This window comes from Cetorhinus maximus, chromosome 17 (genome assembly GCF_964194155.1).
Source record: "Cetorhinus maximus chromosome 17, sCetMax3.hap1.1, whole genome shotgun sequence".
Classification (NCBI taxonomy): domain Eukaryota; kingdom Metazoa; phylum Chordata; class Chondrichthyes; order Lamniformes; family Cetorhinidae; genus Cetorhinus; species Cetorhinus maximus.
In genome coordinates this window covers 69,968,643-69,985,716 of record NC_135895.1, presented here as the reverse complement: position 1 = coordinate 69,985,716, position 17,074 = coordinate 69,968,643, and the positions used below count along the sequence as shown (strand labels likewise).

The following is a 17,074-nucleotide window of genomic DNA, read 5'->3' as shown; positions in this document are numbered from 1 at the left end:
GCTGAATTCCATTATTAAGAAAGTGTTAACAGGGCTCTCAGAAAATCATACGATTAGGCAGAGCCAACATAGTTTTATGGCAGAAATTGTGCCTGACAAATCCATTAGAATATTTCGAGGATATAACTAGTAGGGTAGAGAAAGGGGAACTAGTAGATGTAATATATTTGGATTTTCAAAAGACATTCAGTAAGGTGCCACATGAAAGGCTGTTGCACGAGATTAGGTTGAGGGTAATATATTAGCATGAATAGAGGATTGGTTAAAGGACAGAAAACAGACTAGGGATAACTGTGTCATTTTCAGGTTGGCAGACTGTTGCTAGTAGCGTACCGCAGGGGTCAGTGCTGGACCCTCAGCAATATACAATCTATATCAATGATTTGGATGAAGGGACCAAGTGTAACATATCCAAGTTTGCTGACAGTATAAAGCTAGGTGGGAAAATAAGCTGTGAGGAGGACACAAATGGCCTGCAAAAGAAGATGGATAAGTTAAGTCAGTGGGTAACAAGGTGGCAGTTAGAGTATAGTATAATTTGGGGGAATGTGAGTTTGTTCACATTGGTAGGAAGAATATAAAAGCAGAATTTTTTAAAATGGTGAGAAACTATTAAATGTTGGTGTTCAGAAAAAATTGTGTGTTCTTTTGCAAGAGACACAGTAAGTTATAGTGCAGGTGTAGCAAGCAGTTAGGAAGACAAATGGTATGTTGACTTTTATTGCAAGGTGTTGGAGTACAAGAGTAAGGAAGTCTTGCTGCAATTGTACAAAGCTTTGCTGAGGCCATAACCTTGAGTACTGTGCGCAGTTTTAGTCTTTGTGCTGGAAGAAGGACATACTTCCCTTAGAGGGTGGCAACAAAATTGATACCTGGGATGAGAGGGCTGTCCTATGAGGACAGATTAAGAAGAATGGGGATTTACTTTCTGAAGTTCAGGAAAATGAGAGATGATATAAATGAAACATTTATGTTTCTGAGAGGGCTTGACAGGGTAGATGCTGAGAAGTTTTTTTCCCTGGCTGGAGAGTCTAGAACTAGGGGGCATAGTTGCAGTATAAGGGGTTAGTCATTTCAGACTGAGAGGAGGAGAAATTTCTTTACTCAGTAAACTTTGGGATTCTTTACCCCAGAAGCCTATGGATGCTCAGTTGTTGAATATATTTAATGCCGAGATGAGATCAAAAGACTCTTGGACTCTAAAGGAATCATGGGTTATGGGGATCGGGCATGAAGGTTGAGATGATGTCAAGGATCAGCCAAGATATTATTAAATGGCGGAGCATAATCGATGGGCTGTATGGCCTACTCCTCCTCATCCTTGTGTTTCTTATGACTAATTTAAGGATTACCCTAGTAAATGGTAACTGTTTCCGAGGTGAAGATCCTGTCTGTGTTTATCAGCCTATAAGTCCTTTCAGGCAGCCTGAAGTGACAAACAAGTTACAATGCCTGCTCAACAGCAGTGTTTATCGTACCTGCTTTAGTATTGAAAATGATCAGACTGTGGCCTTGTCTCCCTAGCTGAATAAGGTGAAAATCTTCCACCTCACATAGCTTGCCTATAGCCAGGAATATTGTCACAAATGTAGTTATAAGAAATCTTAAAAACATAAAGCCCAGGATTCTCTTTGGAACATTGACAGCAAATGCTGAATGAGAGTGGGATAGAAGGTGGAAAGATTACCTGCAGAGGGTTACTTCCTGACCGCTTCAGCGAATCATCTACGTGAGAAAGAGAGAGGGGGTGGAGATCTGAACACAAATTCCAAAACTCATAGTACTTGAATAAATTTAGTTTTAAATTCTGACGTTGTCAAAATTCTACGAGAAATTGACCCAACACGATACATCGGCCACTTTGTATACCGATCATGTTACGTTCCACAGACATGCCTCCTAACAACAGTGGGGACTGTATCAACAGAAAATACAACATTCACATTTGTGTATTGGGAGGAGCAGATTGCACCAACAGCATATGAGTGCTGATACCAATTGTTAATGTTTTATGTTCTTAAAGCATCGTGATATTTGCATGGATTTATGAATAAAACATCACTACAATTTAATGGAGATGTTCCAGATCCTATTTCATATTAAGAGTTTCCATCCCAGATTATATGCTGCACAGTGATAACAAAGTTTACTCATTCAAACTGAAGAATGGAGTTTTGAATATAGCTGGAAATTTATTATGCTAATGTTGTCACTGCTGTCATGATAATTTCATTTCAAACTCATCAGTGTTGCAAATAAGTGTGGGAAATTTTGTTTTGATACTGCACAGTCCAGACTTTCTGCAGTAATAAATTGTCATTTTAGAGGTGATAGATTGTGTACTAAGTTAGACACTTTATATTTTGAACCCTTCTTTTCCCATTTCGCTGTTCAGATGGAAGGCGACAAGAAGGAACAACACCAGTGCTGTTTTGATTGGAAAGTATTTTCTTCAAATAATCGGGTTTTCCATCAGTACCCCATTTAGCAGTCTGATCAAGAAATAGAATCCATGATGGTAGACTAGTTTGGTGGTCAGCTGAGCCTGAAATCTATAATCAGATATTTCTGGCTGTAATGTTTCCTGCTATACTGTTAGTTATTAGGTCCTATCAATCTTGAAATAATTCACATTTATTGTACACAGTAAGGGTTGTGAACTTTTAGAGTTGCCTACCCCAGAGACCTGTGAATAAATACTCAGACATTGAGAGCTGGATTTTCAATCGTCCATGAGAGCAAAGCCGGGTGTAGGTGTGCATTGAAAATTGCGATCTGGGATTGTGGACTGGTTGCCAATGCCTCTGGTACGCGATGTGATTTTCAAGTGGCGGGTGGTGTGGCACTGGCAACCCACAAGCCTCCAATTAACAACTTGTTGAGCTCGCTGTGGAGCTCAAGAACAGTATTTGGAGCAGCAGTTTGAGATTTTCAGCTGGGGGTGCATGGGGTAAAAAGAGAGCCTGGGACACGTCAGGATGCAGCTGTCAGGAACACAGCATGAGTTTTAATGGGTGTATTGTTCAACAGTTCTGAGAAACAGGAGATTTAAACTCAGATGCTCAAGCAGTGGTACCGAGTTATCATCACTGGTGCTCAGTGGCTTGTATTTCTCAACATTGAGAGGTTGGGCTCTTCAGAGAGACAAGAGGCTGCTGACATCACTTGGACTTCAGAGGTGGGCAGAGGAAGTCCTGGTAAACCAACATGTGGCAGGAAAGGGAATTGAGATGCGAGCAGGCTATTCTGACATTGGACAGAGTAGCAAGGATGCATATGCATCCTTCTGGTCAGGAGGAGGACACGGGAGCACAGCAAGGGGAAGTAGGTGGCACCCAAAAACATTGGATATACCACCCAAGAGTCAGCTTTCTACAAATAGTCATAGAGCTATACAGCACAGAAACAGGCTCTTCGGCCCATTGTGACAACACGACAACACCAGTGCTGTAGGAGACTGTGCCCACACAGGCAGCTGGGCACAGACATTTTTGTGCTCTGGACCACAATAACCGGATATCTCGTGGGACCCCATGGCAATTCCCTACCTGCAGCTGTCAAGGTCACCATGCACCTGGGTCATTCTAAGGATCTGCAGCAGATTTGTGTGGCAGCTCTCAGTTGGCAGCTCATCTTGCCATCAGTGCCCTATTCCAGAAGGTGGGAGACTACATCCACTTTGAGGCAAATAGGCCAGTGCAGGCACTGAGCACATAGAGGTTTGCCTCCATTGATGGATTCTTTCAAGTTCAGGGGACTATAGATTGTGCCCACATAACCATTAATGCACAGACAAACCAGCCAGCCAGATTTCTAAACAGAAAAGTCTTCAACTCAATGTCTGTGATCACAAGAAGCCCATCTCTGCAGGTTTGTGCTCGGTTCCCGGGCAGCTGTCATGGTGCCTTTATCCTTCGAGAGTACCAGGTGCCGAACAGCTTCATGCCAACATTCAGACTCTATGGGTGGCTGCTGTATGATAAGGCTGAAGAGATGTCTCCTGGCACCTGTCTAGTACCTGGCCACGTATGTAAAGAGGCACTACTGCCAAAACCATCTACTAACATGTATGTGCATTGTACAGGCCATTGGCATCTTGAAGATGCGTTTCCGTTGCCATGACCAGTAGGAGCAGGCCAGGGTGTCTCATATCATGGTTGACTACTGCACACTGCACAACATGACTAGACCAAGATGGTCTGGAGCTAGTTGAAGAGGAGGACCTGGAATGACACTCTTTCTCAGGCGGGGATGGGGAAGAGAAACAAGAGGAGGATGAAGGGAGTACCCCAGAGGAGCCCAGTGCCCAGGCATTGGGGGAAGATTGCTGAGGCTGTCTGGCATGGTCACAAGGAACACACTGATTCAGCAATGTTTCACTCGAGGGGCTCCTACCCCTTATGAAAGATCGCTCTATAACTCACCATCTGTCGGAGAGAGAAATTATCCAGTAAACACACACATCTAAATAAGCACATTGAATGAAAATAGGATCTACACGGCCAACAGTCTCCCCCAGCACTGACCATGGCACTGCAAGAAACCATGCCCTGTCCACCCCTCAGCCCTTCACTCTGCCCTTTTGATATCAAGCAATGACCAAGTCTGGTCATTGGCCTAATCAATGATATAATAAAGGCTAACTCGGTGAACTTAAAAACCGAACAAACATTCACCCAGTTGACCCATAAAGTGTACCTAATAATACGGTGTGTTGCGTTCCCTTCTGCGCCTACTATGTCTGAGGATGATGTGGAGGCAGCTTGCTCTCCAGTCTCTGTTGGTGGTTGAGATGCCTGTGGCCTCCGTCCTCAACGTGAAGGTGCCTCGGGGGCTCCTCCACAATATTGCATGGACAGCCTCTGCCACAGGGATTTGCCGTATAGATTATTCCTCAGTCAGAGGGACAGTAGAGGCAAGGATTGTCACCTGTACGCCTGTTGCCTGTGCCCCTGAGGGGTGGCAGTCTCTTTGACCGCCTCAGCCCTTTCATAGTTTACTTGCATGCTGGGACACTATTAGTTGGGATGCAGCTGGCATCCATGGCATTTCTGCACCATCACTGGCACCGAGTGGGTCAGTGCTACAGAGTGTCACTCTGTGCTTTTCAGCATGCTGCTCCTGCATTCACAGTGATGCTGCACATGGCCCTCCAAGAGGATGGCCAATCAATGGAGGAGCCCATGTGCTCAAAACTCTGGGACATTACGGAGCATATGTGCTGCATGGATTTCTCCATTGTCTGTCCGTGGCTCTGCACTATCTCGGGGAATCCCTGACACATCTGCCTCTAATGTTCCTGAAATACCCTCGTTGTGTGTGAGGCCCAGCATCACCACCCAGCAGAGCATGACTGTGGTCTGTCCTCTAGAGGGACCGCTCAAAGCTGACTCTGCTTCACCCTCCTCCTGCATACTCCTGAGGTGTGGCTCACCCAGTGCTCTCCACTCCAAGCTAGATTGAGGTTCAAACAAGGTGAGTGTCTGCGCTCGTGGAAGGTTTGGAGGAATGATGTGATTGTGCTGCCTCGAGAACATCTCACCCTAGCGAGGAGGTCGGTAATGAGCTGTGTTACGGACAGGAGGGGGTTAGTTCAAGCAGCACTGTTTTCCTCTTACCACCTGTCCATAAACAGAAGATGTTTTGAATTAGTTTGGTTTAAAGAATAAGCAGTGGCATGTTTTTTTCCCAACCCCTCGATTTTTGTGTGATCCAATTTTACTAATAATCCACAGCAAACTTTAGTTAGGATTAACTGGGAAAGTTAGTTTATTTTGCCTATTCAAAATCCACGAACCAGTGTCTGCAATGTCCCACTCCGAATTCACACAGTAAAGGGGGGATAGAGAAAAGGAGGTTTACAGTACAAGGACCACAGAAAACCTGAATATTGATTCCTGTGAGTTCTAGGGTTCCAAAGTCAGAGTCCAATGAGGAATTCTTTCACCTAGATGTTTCGAGTTCTGCTGGCTGGAGACCGGTGTTGTCAAATCAGCCTTTCAGGTGGTGTTGATGTCGCAAGATGAAGTAGGCATGCAGAGATTGGGTTAGTTCTGTAGGTGATGGTATGGAATCTTCCAGCACAATCAGGTTAGATTGGCCAGTTGTCCTGTCTGGACAGAGACGACTTCTTTGTGGCTTGCCAGACGGATAATAAAACAGCAAACTGGATGTGCAGCTCAGAAAGATAATAAACTATTAAAAAGGCCAGAAGCTGCAGGCAGGGAGGGGGTGGGAATGGTAGTGAGAGATTGGCTGTGAGAGAGAGGGAGTGGCTGCGAGGGTGGGGGAGAGAGGGATGGGAGTGGCTGCGAGGGTGGGGGAGAGAGGGATGGGAGTGGCTGCGAGGGTGGGGGAGAGAATGGGGGGTGGCAGCTGAGAGAGAGGGGGGTAGCTGCTGCGAGGGTGGGGGAGAGAAGGGTGGGGGAGAGGCTGCGAGGGTGGGGGAGAGAAGGGTGGGGGAGAGGCTGCGAGGGTGGGGGAGAGAGAAGGGTGGGGGAGAGAGGAGGGTGGGGGAGAGAGGAGGGTGGGGGAGAGAGGAGGGTGGGGGAGAGAGGAGGGTGGGGGAGAGAGGAGGGTGGGGGAGAGAGGAGGGTGGGGGAGAGAGGAGGGTGGGGGAGAGAGGAGGGTGGGGGGGAGAGAAGGGTGGGGGGGAGAGAAGGGTGGGGGGGAGAGAAGGGTGGGGGGGAGAGAAGGGTGGGGGGGAGAGAAGGGTGGGGGGGAGAGAAGGGGGGAGCGGCTGCGAGGGTGGGGGAGAGAAGGGGGGAGCGGCTGCGAGGGTGGAGGAGAGAAGGGGGGAGCAGCTGCGAGGGAGGGGGAGAAGTGGGAGTGGTTGCAAAGGGGGGCGGCTGCAAGGGTGGGGGAGAGAGGGAGGAGCGACTGCGAGGGGGAGCGGCTGCGTAAAGGGGCTGCGAGGGGAAGGGGGAGGGGCTTCGGGGGGGAGATGGACTGTGAGGGGGGGAGAGGGGCTGCGAGAGAGGGGGAGGGGAAGAGGGAGGAGGGGCTGCGAGGGGAAAGTGGGGCTGCGATGGGAGGGAGAGTGGGAGAGCGGCTGCGGTGTGGGGGGAAGCGGCTGCGAGGGTGGGGAAGAGGGGGGACGGGCTGCGAGGGTGGGGGAGAGGGGCTGCGAGGGTGGGGGAGAGGGGCTGCGAGGGTGGGGGAGAGGGGCTGCGAGGGTGGGGAGAGGGGCTGCGAGGGTGGGGGAGAGGGGCTGCGAGGGTGGGGGAGAGGGGCTGCGAGGGTGGGGGAGAGGGGCTGCGAGGGTGGGGGAGAGGGGCTGCGAGGGTGGGGGAGGAGAGGGGCTGCGGGGGTGGGGGAGGAGAGGGGCTGCGGGGGTGGGGGAGGAGAGGGGCTGCGGGGGTGGGGGAGGAGAGGGGCTGCGGGGGTGGGGGAGGAGAGGGGCTGCGGGGGTGGGGGAGGAGAGGGGCTGCGGGGGTGGGGGAGGAGAGGGGCTGCGGGGGTGGGGGAGGAGAGGGGCTGCGGGGGTGGGGGAGGAGAGGGGCTGCGGGGGTGGGGGAGGAGAGGGGCTGCGGGGGTGGGGGAGGAGAGGGGCTGCGGGGGGGAGGAGAGGGGCTGCGGGGGGGCAGAGAGGGGCTGCGGGGAGGCGAGAGGGGCTGTGGGGAGGCGAGAGGGGCTGCGGGGCAGGGGGGAGGGGGGGTGGTGCGGGGTGGGAAGGTAGTGGCTGTGAGTGGGGGAGAGAAAGGCCATGAGGGGAGAAGTGAGGCCATGAGGGGCAGAGAGAAGTTGTGCAGTGGGGAGAGAGAGCAGCTGCGTGGGGATGCGCACGGTCACACTGCTGGGAGAGGGAGAGAGCTGCTGTGATGGGGGAGAGGGAGGCTGCACAGGGTGAGAAGAGGGTGGCTGTGCAGTGGCGGGGAGAGGGTGGCTGTGTGGTGGGGGGGTAATAGAGAGGCTGCATGGCGGGGGGATAATAGAGAGGCTGCATGGCGGGGTAAGAGAGGGTCTATGCAGGGTGGGAAGCGGGAGGCTGCATGGGGTGGTAAGAGAGGCTGCGTGGGGGCAAGAGTGGCTATGCAGGGCGGAAAGAGAGTGGCTGTGCAGCAGGGGTAAAGAGAAAGGCTGGACGGGAGGTGGGTGGTAAGAGAGTGATTACCTGAGGGTGGGGGAGAGATGCTTCGCAGGACAGCACGAGAGAGGTTGTGCTGGCGGGGTAAGAGAGGAGCTACGTTTGGTGGGGTAAGAGAGAGCGAGACTGTGTACAGCAGGCAGAGAGAGGGGCTTCCCGAGGATGGGGGGAGAGAGAATGGAAGGGTGGGGTGAGGGAGGCTGCATGGGGGTGGGGGAAGAGAGACCCTCCAAGAGAGAAATAGAAGCTACAATCAATCTGTGGTTAGGAGGAATTGAGTTCAACCAGGTAGGAAGGTAAATGCTAAAGGATGAAGGAGGGTTTGTTTAGCTTCTTTTGACTTTTTGTGTTTCCAGTTGTGTTTTGATGGTTTTTCCCACAACCCGCAGGAAATTCCAATTTTGTCTGCACAGGTCATGAGTACATGAGTAGCATCGAACTGGCAAAGCTGAAATCAGGCTCATTGCTACCTAGTCAAAAGTTATGATCAGTCTTTGGAGACTAACACATGCGCCCTGAAATTCCACTAATACAAATGTGTTCTCCTGAATTCCTCCATTCTGCTGCTTTAGCAGAGACTTTTACACATGTCAGGTACCTCATAGAGTGGCCATGGTCCATATCTGGACCAAACTGTCCCACTTATCCTTTTCTCTCAACTTATTTTGAAAATGTAGTATTTGCTCATTTGCCCATTGATACGATGTACAATTCTAAGCAGAATAATGACATGGATTCCTAGGCTTTATTTCCAGTTACGCTAATTTTTTTAACTAACCAAAGAATAGCTGTTCTGCAGAATCTGAGTCTTCCATTTTTGCTTTGACAAGGCAGACAGTTAACACAAATATCTGGAAGAAACAAGTAATGTGGGTTAATGAGAAACTGGGGAGTAGCCAACAACTTTTCCACATTAACTAATCTCAAAAAAACAGTTTTAAACCTGTCAACAAAGGAATCCTTAGCTAATTGGGAGCCAGGAAAACTTGAAGTCACTGACGTAATGAATTCCTTTCAAATGCATGTGTGGAGTTTAGCTTAAGTCTGCATAAGTTCAGGAGCTACTGTATGGAAACAAATGTAGCAGATGCTATTGTAATGAACACTGTTAATTGGATAATTTAATGCCAAACAGTTTTATTTCATACAAAAGATTTACATTTATGTGGTATCACTTCTCAAAGTGTTTTGCATACTGTGAATCACTTGAGCTCCAATGATTGTGTTAAAGACAAACATGTGACCATTTTGCACGTACTAAGATCCCAAACAGCATTCAACAATTTGCATTTTTATAGTGCTTTTTCTGACTGGAGGATTTCTCCTTCTGGACAGAGGGCAGAGCACATCTCTCCTCCTGGAGACAGCATGCCGTCAAAGCCTCAAAGGAGGTATCAGAAAAGCATGGGATTGTTCAGGGACACCTGCCCTGGCTAGCCTCTGAGCACTCTGCTACTCCATCCTTCCAGGCTATGGCAAGTCCAGTCAAGACTATCTTTTTTCTTATAAAATCACCCTCCTTAATGAGGCCTGGCCTCCAGTCTGTTCCTGGCCTTACTATTTGAGGCCAAACTCTCCTCTGGGTCAATTAGGGCCTTTGCATTTAAAAATCATTTGCATCACTGAGGCTGATGCAGTGCAGATTTGGGATCCAGACCTGAGTATATTCAAGTCCTGGATCGATAGATTTTTGAACATTAATTAAATTCAGGGATATGGGGATGATGCGGGAATTAGCTGAGGTAGAAGTCGTATTGAATAGCGGAGCAGGTTCGAAGGGCCACATGGCCTACTCCTATTTTTTATATTTTTGTGTTCTTGTATACAATATTCGTGATTTTTTTTTACATGAACCATTAGGAAGAAAAAATCAAGGCTGAGCTGTTGTCACATTGCAGTGGAGGAAGCCAGTTACCACAGCGATCTTCCTTACCTCCTCGTATAAGGAAAAAAAGAAAACTGGTAAGTTTTCAACGCAAGTATCAATAATAGTCAACGTAGTCACACTATAGGACAGTCTACTAAGCAACTGTGTAAGCTTTTTAACTTGCCATTCAGTTATATGCATTTGACTTTATTTTCATGACACGCATGAAATATGCTTTAACAGTTCCAAGAAGTAGAGCACAAAAAAGGATGATTTATAGTTCAAATAGCTTCATTTATTCTAAGTTGTATTAAATAAAATTCCCATTTAAAACTTTTGTTTAGATGTAGTGAATAACTTTGGTGAATGCTGTTTCTTTTGCTACATGTCCTTCTTGATCATTTGAAGTTGGTATTGTATTAGACAGCATAAAATAATTGGGTTGGAGTGTGTTAAAGAGTTCGACAGTCATGAGATCCAGATAATGCCAAAAAAGTACAAGTGAAACACAAGGAATATTTGAACATCATTCGAGCAATAATAGCATGTAAGGCATTCTACAAAGCTGTAGGTTTATATAATGATCTGGATGTTGCAATCAGTGGCAAAGGAACAACACTCACAATTCTTTTTTATATTTGCTCACAGGATATTAGCATCGCTGGTAGGGCCAGCATTTGTTGCTCACCCCTAATTGCCCTTGAGAAGGTGGTATTGAGCTGTCTTTTTAATCACTGCAGTCCATTTGGTGTAGATATACCTACAGTGCTACTAGGTTAGGACATTCCAGGATTTTGACTCAGGAGTAGTGAAGGAGCAGTAAAGTGGTTCCAAGTCAGATGGTGTCTGTCTTGGAGGGAAAATTACAGCTGACGGTGTTCCCATGCATCTAATGCCTTTGTCCTTCCAGGTGGAAGATATTGCTGGTTTGGAGTTTGCTGTTGAAGTTGCTTTGGCAAGTTGCTGCAGTGCATCTTGAAAATGTTACACACTGCTGCCAATGCTGGTGGTGGAGGGAGTGAATGTTTTTTGAGGTGGTGTACGAGTTGCAGATCAAGCAAGTTGCTGTCTTAGATGGTATCGAGCTTTTTGACAGTTGTTGGGATTCCACTCATCCAGGCAAGTGGAGACTATTCCATTACACTCCTGACCTGTGCCATGTAGAACGTGGACAGGCTTTGAAGAGTTATGAAGTGAGTTACGCATTGCAGAATTCCCAGCCTCCAACCTACTCTTATAGCCACAATATTTAAGGGCAGAATTTTACGCTGGTGGGATTTTATGGTCCTGCCAAAGTCAATGGGCTTTTCAGCGGATCACTGCATTTTATGATCCTGTCCCCACTGCGACGGGGCAGTAAAATTCCTCCCTATGTCTCGATCCAGTTAAGATTCTGGTTATGGGAACTTTCAGGCTTTTGATGGTAGGTAATTCAGCAGTGGTAATGCCATTGAATGCCATGGGCAGATTTTTTTTTATTGTTTCCTGGGAAGTGAGCATTCCTGGCAGGGCCAGCATTTGATGCTCTTGAGAAGGTGTAGATGAGCTGCCTTCTTGAACTATTGCAATCCGCCTGGTGTCTGGTGCCGATTAAGCGGGCTTCTTTGTCCTGGATTGTGTTGAGCTTCTTCATTGTTGTTGGAGCTGCACTCATCCAGGCAAGTGGAGAGTATTCCATCATACTTGTGCCTTGCAGATGGTGGACAGACTTTGCGGAGACAGGAGGTGAGTTACTTGCCACAGAATTCTCCACCTCTGACCTTCTCTTGTAGCCACAGTATTTATATAGCTAATCCAGTTAAGTTTCTGGTCAATGGTGACCCCCAGGATGTTGATGGTGAGGGATTCAGTAAGTGTAATGTCAAGAGTATCCTTCATTGGAGATGGTCATTGCCTGGCACTTGTGTGGCACGAATGTTACTTGCCACTTATCAGCCTGAGCCTAAATGTTGTCCAGGTCTTGCTGCATAGACTGCTTCAGTATCTGAGGAGTCACAAATGGTGCTGAATGCTGTGCAAGCATCTGCGAACACCCCCACTTCTGACCTTATGATGGAGGGAAGATCATTGATGATGCAGCTGAAGATGTTTAGGCTTAGTATATCTAAATAATTAAGAGGAAAGAGTGAGTATGAAAAGGGACTGGCAGCCAACATAAAAAGGAATCCAAAGGCATATAGACATATAAATAGTAAAAGGTGGTAAAAAGGAGTAGGGCTGAAGAGGGACCAAAATAGGGATTTATGCATGGAGGCAGAGGACGTGGTTGAGATACTAAATGAGTGCTTTGCATTTGGCTTTACCAAGGAAGAAGATGCTGTCAGAATCTTAGTGAAAGAGGAGGTAGTTGAGACACCAAATGGGCTAAAAGTTGTTATGTAGGAGTTATTAGGAAGACTGGTTGCACTTGTTGATAAGTCACCAGGACTAGATGCAATGCAGCCAAGGGTACCGTGGGATGCAAGGCTGCAAATTTCAGAGGCACTTGCCATAATCTTCCACCCTCCTTAGATGTAGAGGTGGTGCCAGAGGACTAGAGAATTGCAAACGTTGCACTCTTGTTCAAAAATAGGTATAATGATAAGCCGATCAGCTACAGGCATTATTTAGGGCAGATTAACTAATTTAACTAATTTGAGTTTTTCGAGGAAGTAACAGGTGTAGTGTACATGGACATCCAAAAAGTATTTGATAAAGTGCTACATTACAGGCATGATAGCAAAGTTGAAGCCCATGGAATAAAAGGGACTGTGGCAGTGTACTTATGAAGTTGGCTGAGCAGCAGGAAACAGCGAGTAATGGCGAATGATTGTTTTTTGGACTGGAGGAAGGTATATAATGGAGTTTTGTATATAATGGTGTTTGTTGAGTTGTATAAGGACCACTGCTTTTGTTGATCTAATGACTAAGAATTGGATGCAGTACACAATTTCAAAATTTGCTGATGGCACAAACTTGGAAATATTGTGAATTGCGAAGGGAATAGTGATAGACTTGAGGAACAGGCTGGGTAAAATGGGTGGACACATGGAGATGAAATTTAATGCAGAGAACTATTTTGGCAGGAAGAATGAGAAAAGGCAATATAAAATGAAGGCTACAATTCCAAAAGTGGTGTAGGAGCAGAAGGACCTTCGACTATGTGTGCATATCGTTGAAGGTTGAGAAAGTAGTTAATAGGGCATAGCAAATCCTGGGCTTTATAAATAGAGGCATAGAGTACAAAAACAAAGAAATTGTAGTGAACCTTTATAAATCACTGGTTTGGCCTCAACTACAGTATTGCCGGGATTCTGTTCGGCTAATGGGGGTCTCGTCCACTGTAGGAGAGCTGATGGGGAATCCCTGTCAGTTCTGTGGTGGGAGGCCCGACAGAATCAAGTGCCCTTCAAGTGCCCATTGTTGGGCTTACCCATGATTGAGGTCCCCAATAGCTTGCCTGCCGAGAGCTGCCAGCCAATGAGGTGCTGGCAGCTTCTCATGCCACCAGCGGGAACAGTGGCATCTGGCGGCAATGCACCCGCCGGAGGTCGAGGATCATCTTGAGACCCTGGACCAAAGGTGAGTGAAGTCAGGATGGGGATCTTGGAGTGGAGGTTGTGAGAGAGGGGGTGGGTGGTTAGAGGCAAGGGCAGCAGGGTGGATTTCAGCAAACCTCCTCCCCCAATGCCAGGCCCCTTGATCAGGTCTCCTATTCTCTTATTATCCATTTTGGTCTTGCCTGCATCTGACTTTAATGGTCCCACATTAAACATCGATGCATGCAAGGCAGCGTGAGAGAAAGGAATTTGGCAAGAGGTATGATGAAACTGCTCAGGTTCCTGTGTGGACATGATATAACTCGTCAGTGATGTCCACTGGTCTGTCAATACTTATTCTCAAGGCTCACAGGGATGCTGCTCACTTGCACAGGACATTGGAAGGTTTGCAGATGCCCATGGACCCATACCCTCAATAAGAAAAGTTAATGTTTTCAGGAGTGCAAGGGAGGAAAATTAGAACAAAAAGAAACTTCTCTGAGCACCCTGTCAGAAGCATCAGTAATGCAGGAATATTTTTGTTGTGTAATTGTACAGTTTCTTTTTGTAATATATGTAGTTGAAGCCTAAATGTGATCACATACATTGTATGTTTACCCTTTTAACTCAGATATTCGTTTATTTTACCAAACTTATGCCTGTTAAAACTGGAGATAGCCAAATATTTTATGAAGCATTCAGTAAAATGGGCAATAGTAATTTCTACTCATCTGTACCTTCCATCAAGAATATGAAAAATATAAAGAACTTGACATGGAATTAGAAGCTAGTTATCTAATAGAAAGTTATAGGTTCAATTTGGGTTAGTCACCTGTGTCCCAAGAACTATCTGAAATACTTATAAAGTGCATAGTTGCAAATGTTCTCATAAATTGTTTATCATTGCTCTGGTGTTATGTTTCCATGACTTTTTGAAGATGAACTAAGGTTATTTCCAAAATTTGTGGCATGAACTTGAAGGTATATTGGATTTGTGATCTAGAGCTGAAAATGCATTGGATTCCAGCTATAACACTGAGTTTATAATAAAAAGTGAATTACTTTTTATATGTATTAGTAAGATATAAAATGTTTTGAATTTTTGATTTCATGTTGTTTTATATTTTGTTTCTTCACTAGATCCGTCAGGAGGTAGATGCTCCTACAACACTCAAACTCTCCATGGAAGAACAGGCTGAATCTTCCTGGCCTAGGTTAGTGTTGGAGACATTTCTACATTTAAAAGAAGAATTAGGTAATGCGCTAACTACAAGTTTTAAGTCCCGTATATTCATTAATTCAATACTTTAAAATCAGGACCACAGTAGATTCATCAGTATATAATGCACATACAGGAGATTCATTTGGATGGGAAAAAAAGCGGTTTGAACTAAATGCGCCCAGCTATGTGTAAATTATGCTTATTTGTACTAATTCAGGGTATGCTAAAATTTCCCACTTGCGTATAAAATAGTGGATCTCCTGTGGAATTACTATGAAAAATTGGAGGATGGAATGAGGTAGACTTGGAAATGGATTGGCTTAGTAAGGGAGTAATTTCAGAGGAAAGTAAGAATATGAAAAGTATCAATAGGTAGACTACATCAGGCTTCTTCAATATAAATGGATCTGCTGTGGTGTTGGTTTAATTTGGTGCCTCTTTTGATTCTTTGGGCACAATTTTGCCCTCGGCAGGCAGGCCGGGAGCAGTCGCGAAGCTGACTGCCTCCTGAGATCGGGCCCTGATGTGATTTCACACTGGCTGGGAATTAATGGGGGTGGGAGGAGGGCGAGTGCTGAAGTTCGCGCATGCGAGCAGATGCACGCAGTAAAAGCTCCGAGGCACAGAGCTGCCTCAGGGAAACATAAGACCAAAAGATGTGGGAGTAGAAGTAGGCAATTCAGCCCATCAAGTCTGCTCTGCCATTCAATGAGATCATGGCTGATCTGATAATCCTCAACTCCACTTTCCTGCCTTTTCCCCATAACCCTTGGTTCCATTACTGATTTAAACATCTGTCTATCTCAGCCTTGAATAAACTTAATGACCCAGCCTCTAAAGCCTCCTGCGGGAAAGAATTCTAGAGATTCACAACCCTCTGAGAGAAGAAATTCCTCCTTATCTCTGTCTTAAATGGGAGACTCCTTACATTGAGATTGTGCCCTCTGGTCCTAGACTCTCCCACAAGGGGAAACAACCTCTCAGCATCTACCCTGTCAAGCCCCCTACGAATCTTATATCTTTCAATAAGGTCGCCTCTCATTCTTCTAAACTCCAATGAACACAGGCCCAACCTCTCCTCATAAGAAAATCCCTCCATACCCAGGATTAACCTAGTGAACCTCCTCTGGACTGCCTCCAATGCCAGTATATCTTCCCTTCGATAAGGGGACCAAAACTATTCACGGTATTCTAGGTGTGGTCTAACTGGTGCCTTGTATAGTTTTAGCAAGACCTTGCTCATTTTTATACTCCATTCCCTTTCAAGTGAAGGCCAACATTCCATTTGCCTTCCCTATTACCTACTGAACTTGTAAATTAGCTTTGTGGGATTCATGCAAGAGGACTCCCAAATCCCTTTGTGCTGTAGCTTTCTGCCTCTTTATCAATTTAAATAATATTCAGCTTCTCTATTCTTCCTGCCAAAATGCATAACCTCACATTTTCCCACATTATATTTCATCTGCCAAGTTTTTGCCCACTCACTTAGCCTGTCTATATCCCTCTGTAGACTTTGTGTCATCCTCACCATTTGCCTTCCCACCAATTTTTGTGTCATCCGCAAAGTTGGCGATAGTACATTCACTTCCCTCATCTAAGTTATTAATATATATTGTAAATAATTGTGGCCCAGCACTGCTCCCTGTGGCACTTCACTAGTTACAGTTTGCCATCCTGAAAATGCCCCTCTTATCCCAACTCTGTCTTCTATTAATTAGCCAATCCTCTGTCCATGCTAATATATTACCCCCAACACCTTGGGGCTCTTACCTTAATAAGTAGCCTTAAGTGTGGTACCTTATCGAACGCCTTTTCATTACATCTGCTGGTTTCCCTTTATCCTGCTTGTCACCTCCTCAAAGAATTCTAATAAATTTGTCAGGCATAATTTCCCCTTAATGAAGCCATGCTGACTTTGCTTGATTATATTATTCATTTCTAAATGCTCTGCTATTACATCCTTTATAATAGACTCTAACATTTTCCCATTGACGGATGTTAAGCTAACTGGCCTATAGTTACATGTTTTTTCTCTCCACCTTTTGAATAAGGGTGTTACATTGGCAGTTTTCCAATCCTCTGGGACTTTTCCAGAACCTAAGGATTGTTGGAAGATTACTATCAGTGCATCCACTATTTGTGTAGCTATTTCCTTTAATATCCTAGGATGCAACCCATCAGGTCCAGGGGACTTATTGGCCTTCAGCCCCATTAGTTTCCCTAGTACATTTTCTCTCGTGATAGTTATTGTATTTATTTCCTCCACCCCTTTTGCCCCTTGATTATTTAATATTTTTGGAATGCTATTAGTGTCTTCTACCGTGAAGACTGATGCAAAGTATTTATTCAACTCCTCTGTCATTTCCTGGCTCCCCATTATT

The 17,074-nt window shown here is 46.0% G+C and overlaps 1 protein-coding gene across 2 annotated transcripts in view; it reads left to right on the top strand.

Moving 5' to 3' along the window:
• Positions 1-17,074, top strand: part of swt1 (SWT1 RNA endoribonuclease homolog) — a 163,303-nt gene that overhangs the window by 20,478 nt on the left and 125,751 nt on the right. For both annotated transcript variants that reach the window (XM_078561406.1, XM_078561405.1), the window contains exons 3-4: positions 9,947-10,048; positions 14,612-14,685. In XM_078561406.1, coding sequence (XP_078417532.1) covers positions 9,947-10,048; positions 14,612-14,685 — 176 coding nt within the window. The remainder of the gene's footprint in view (positions 1-9,946; positions 10,049-14,611; positions 14,686-17,074) is intronic.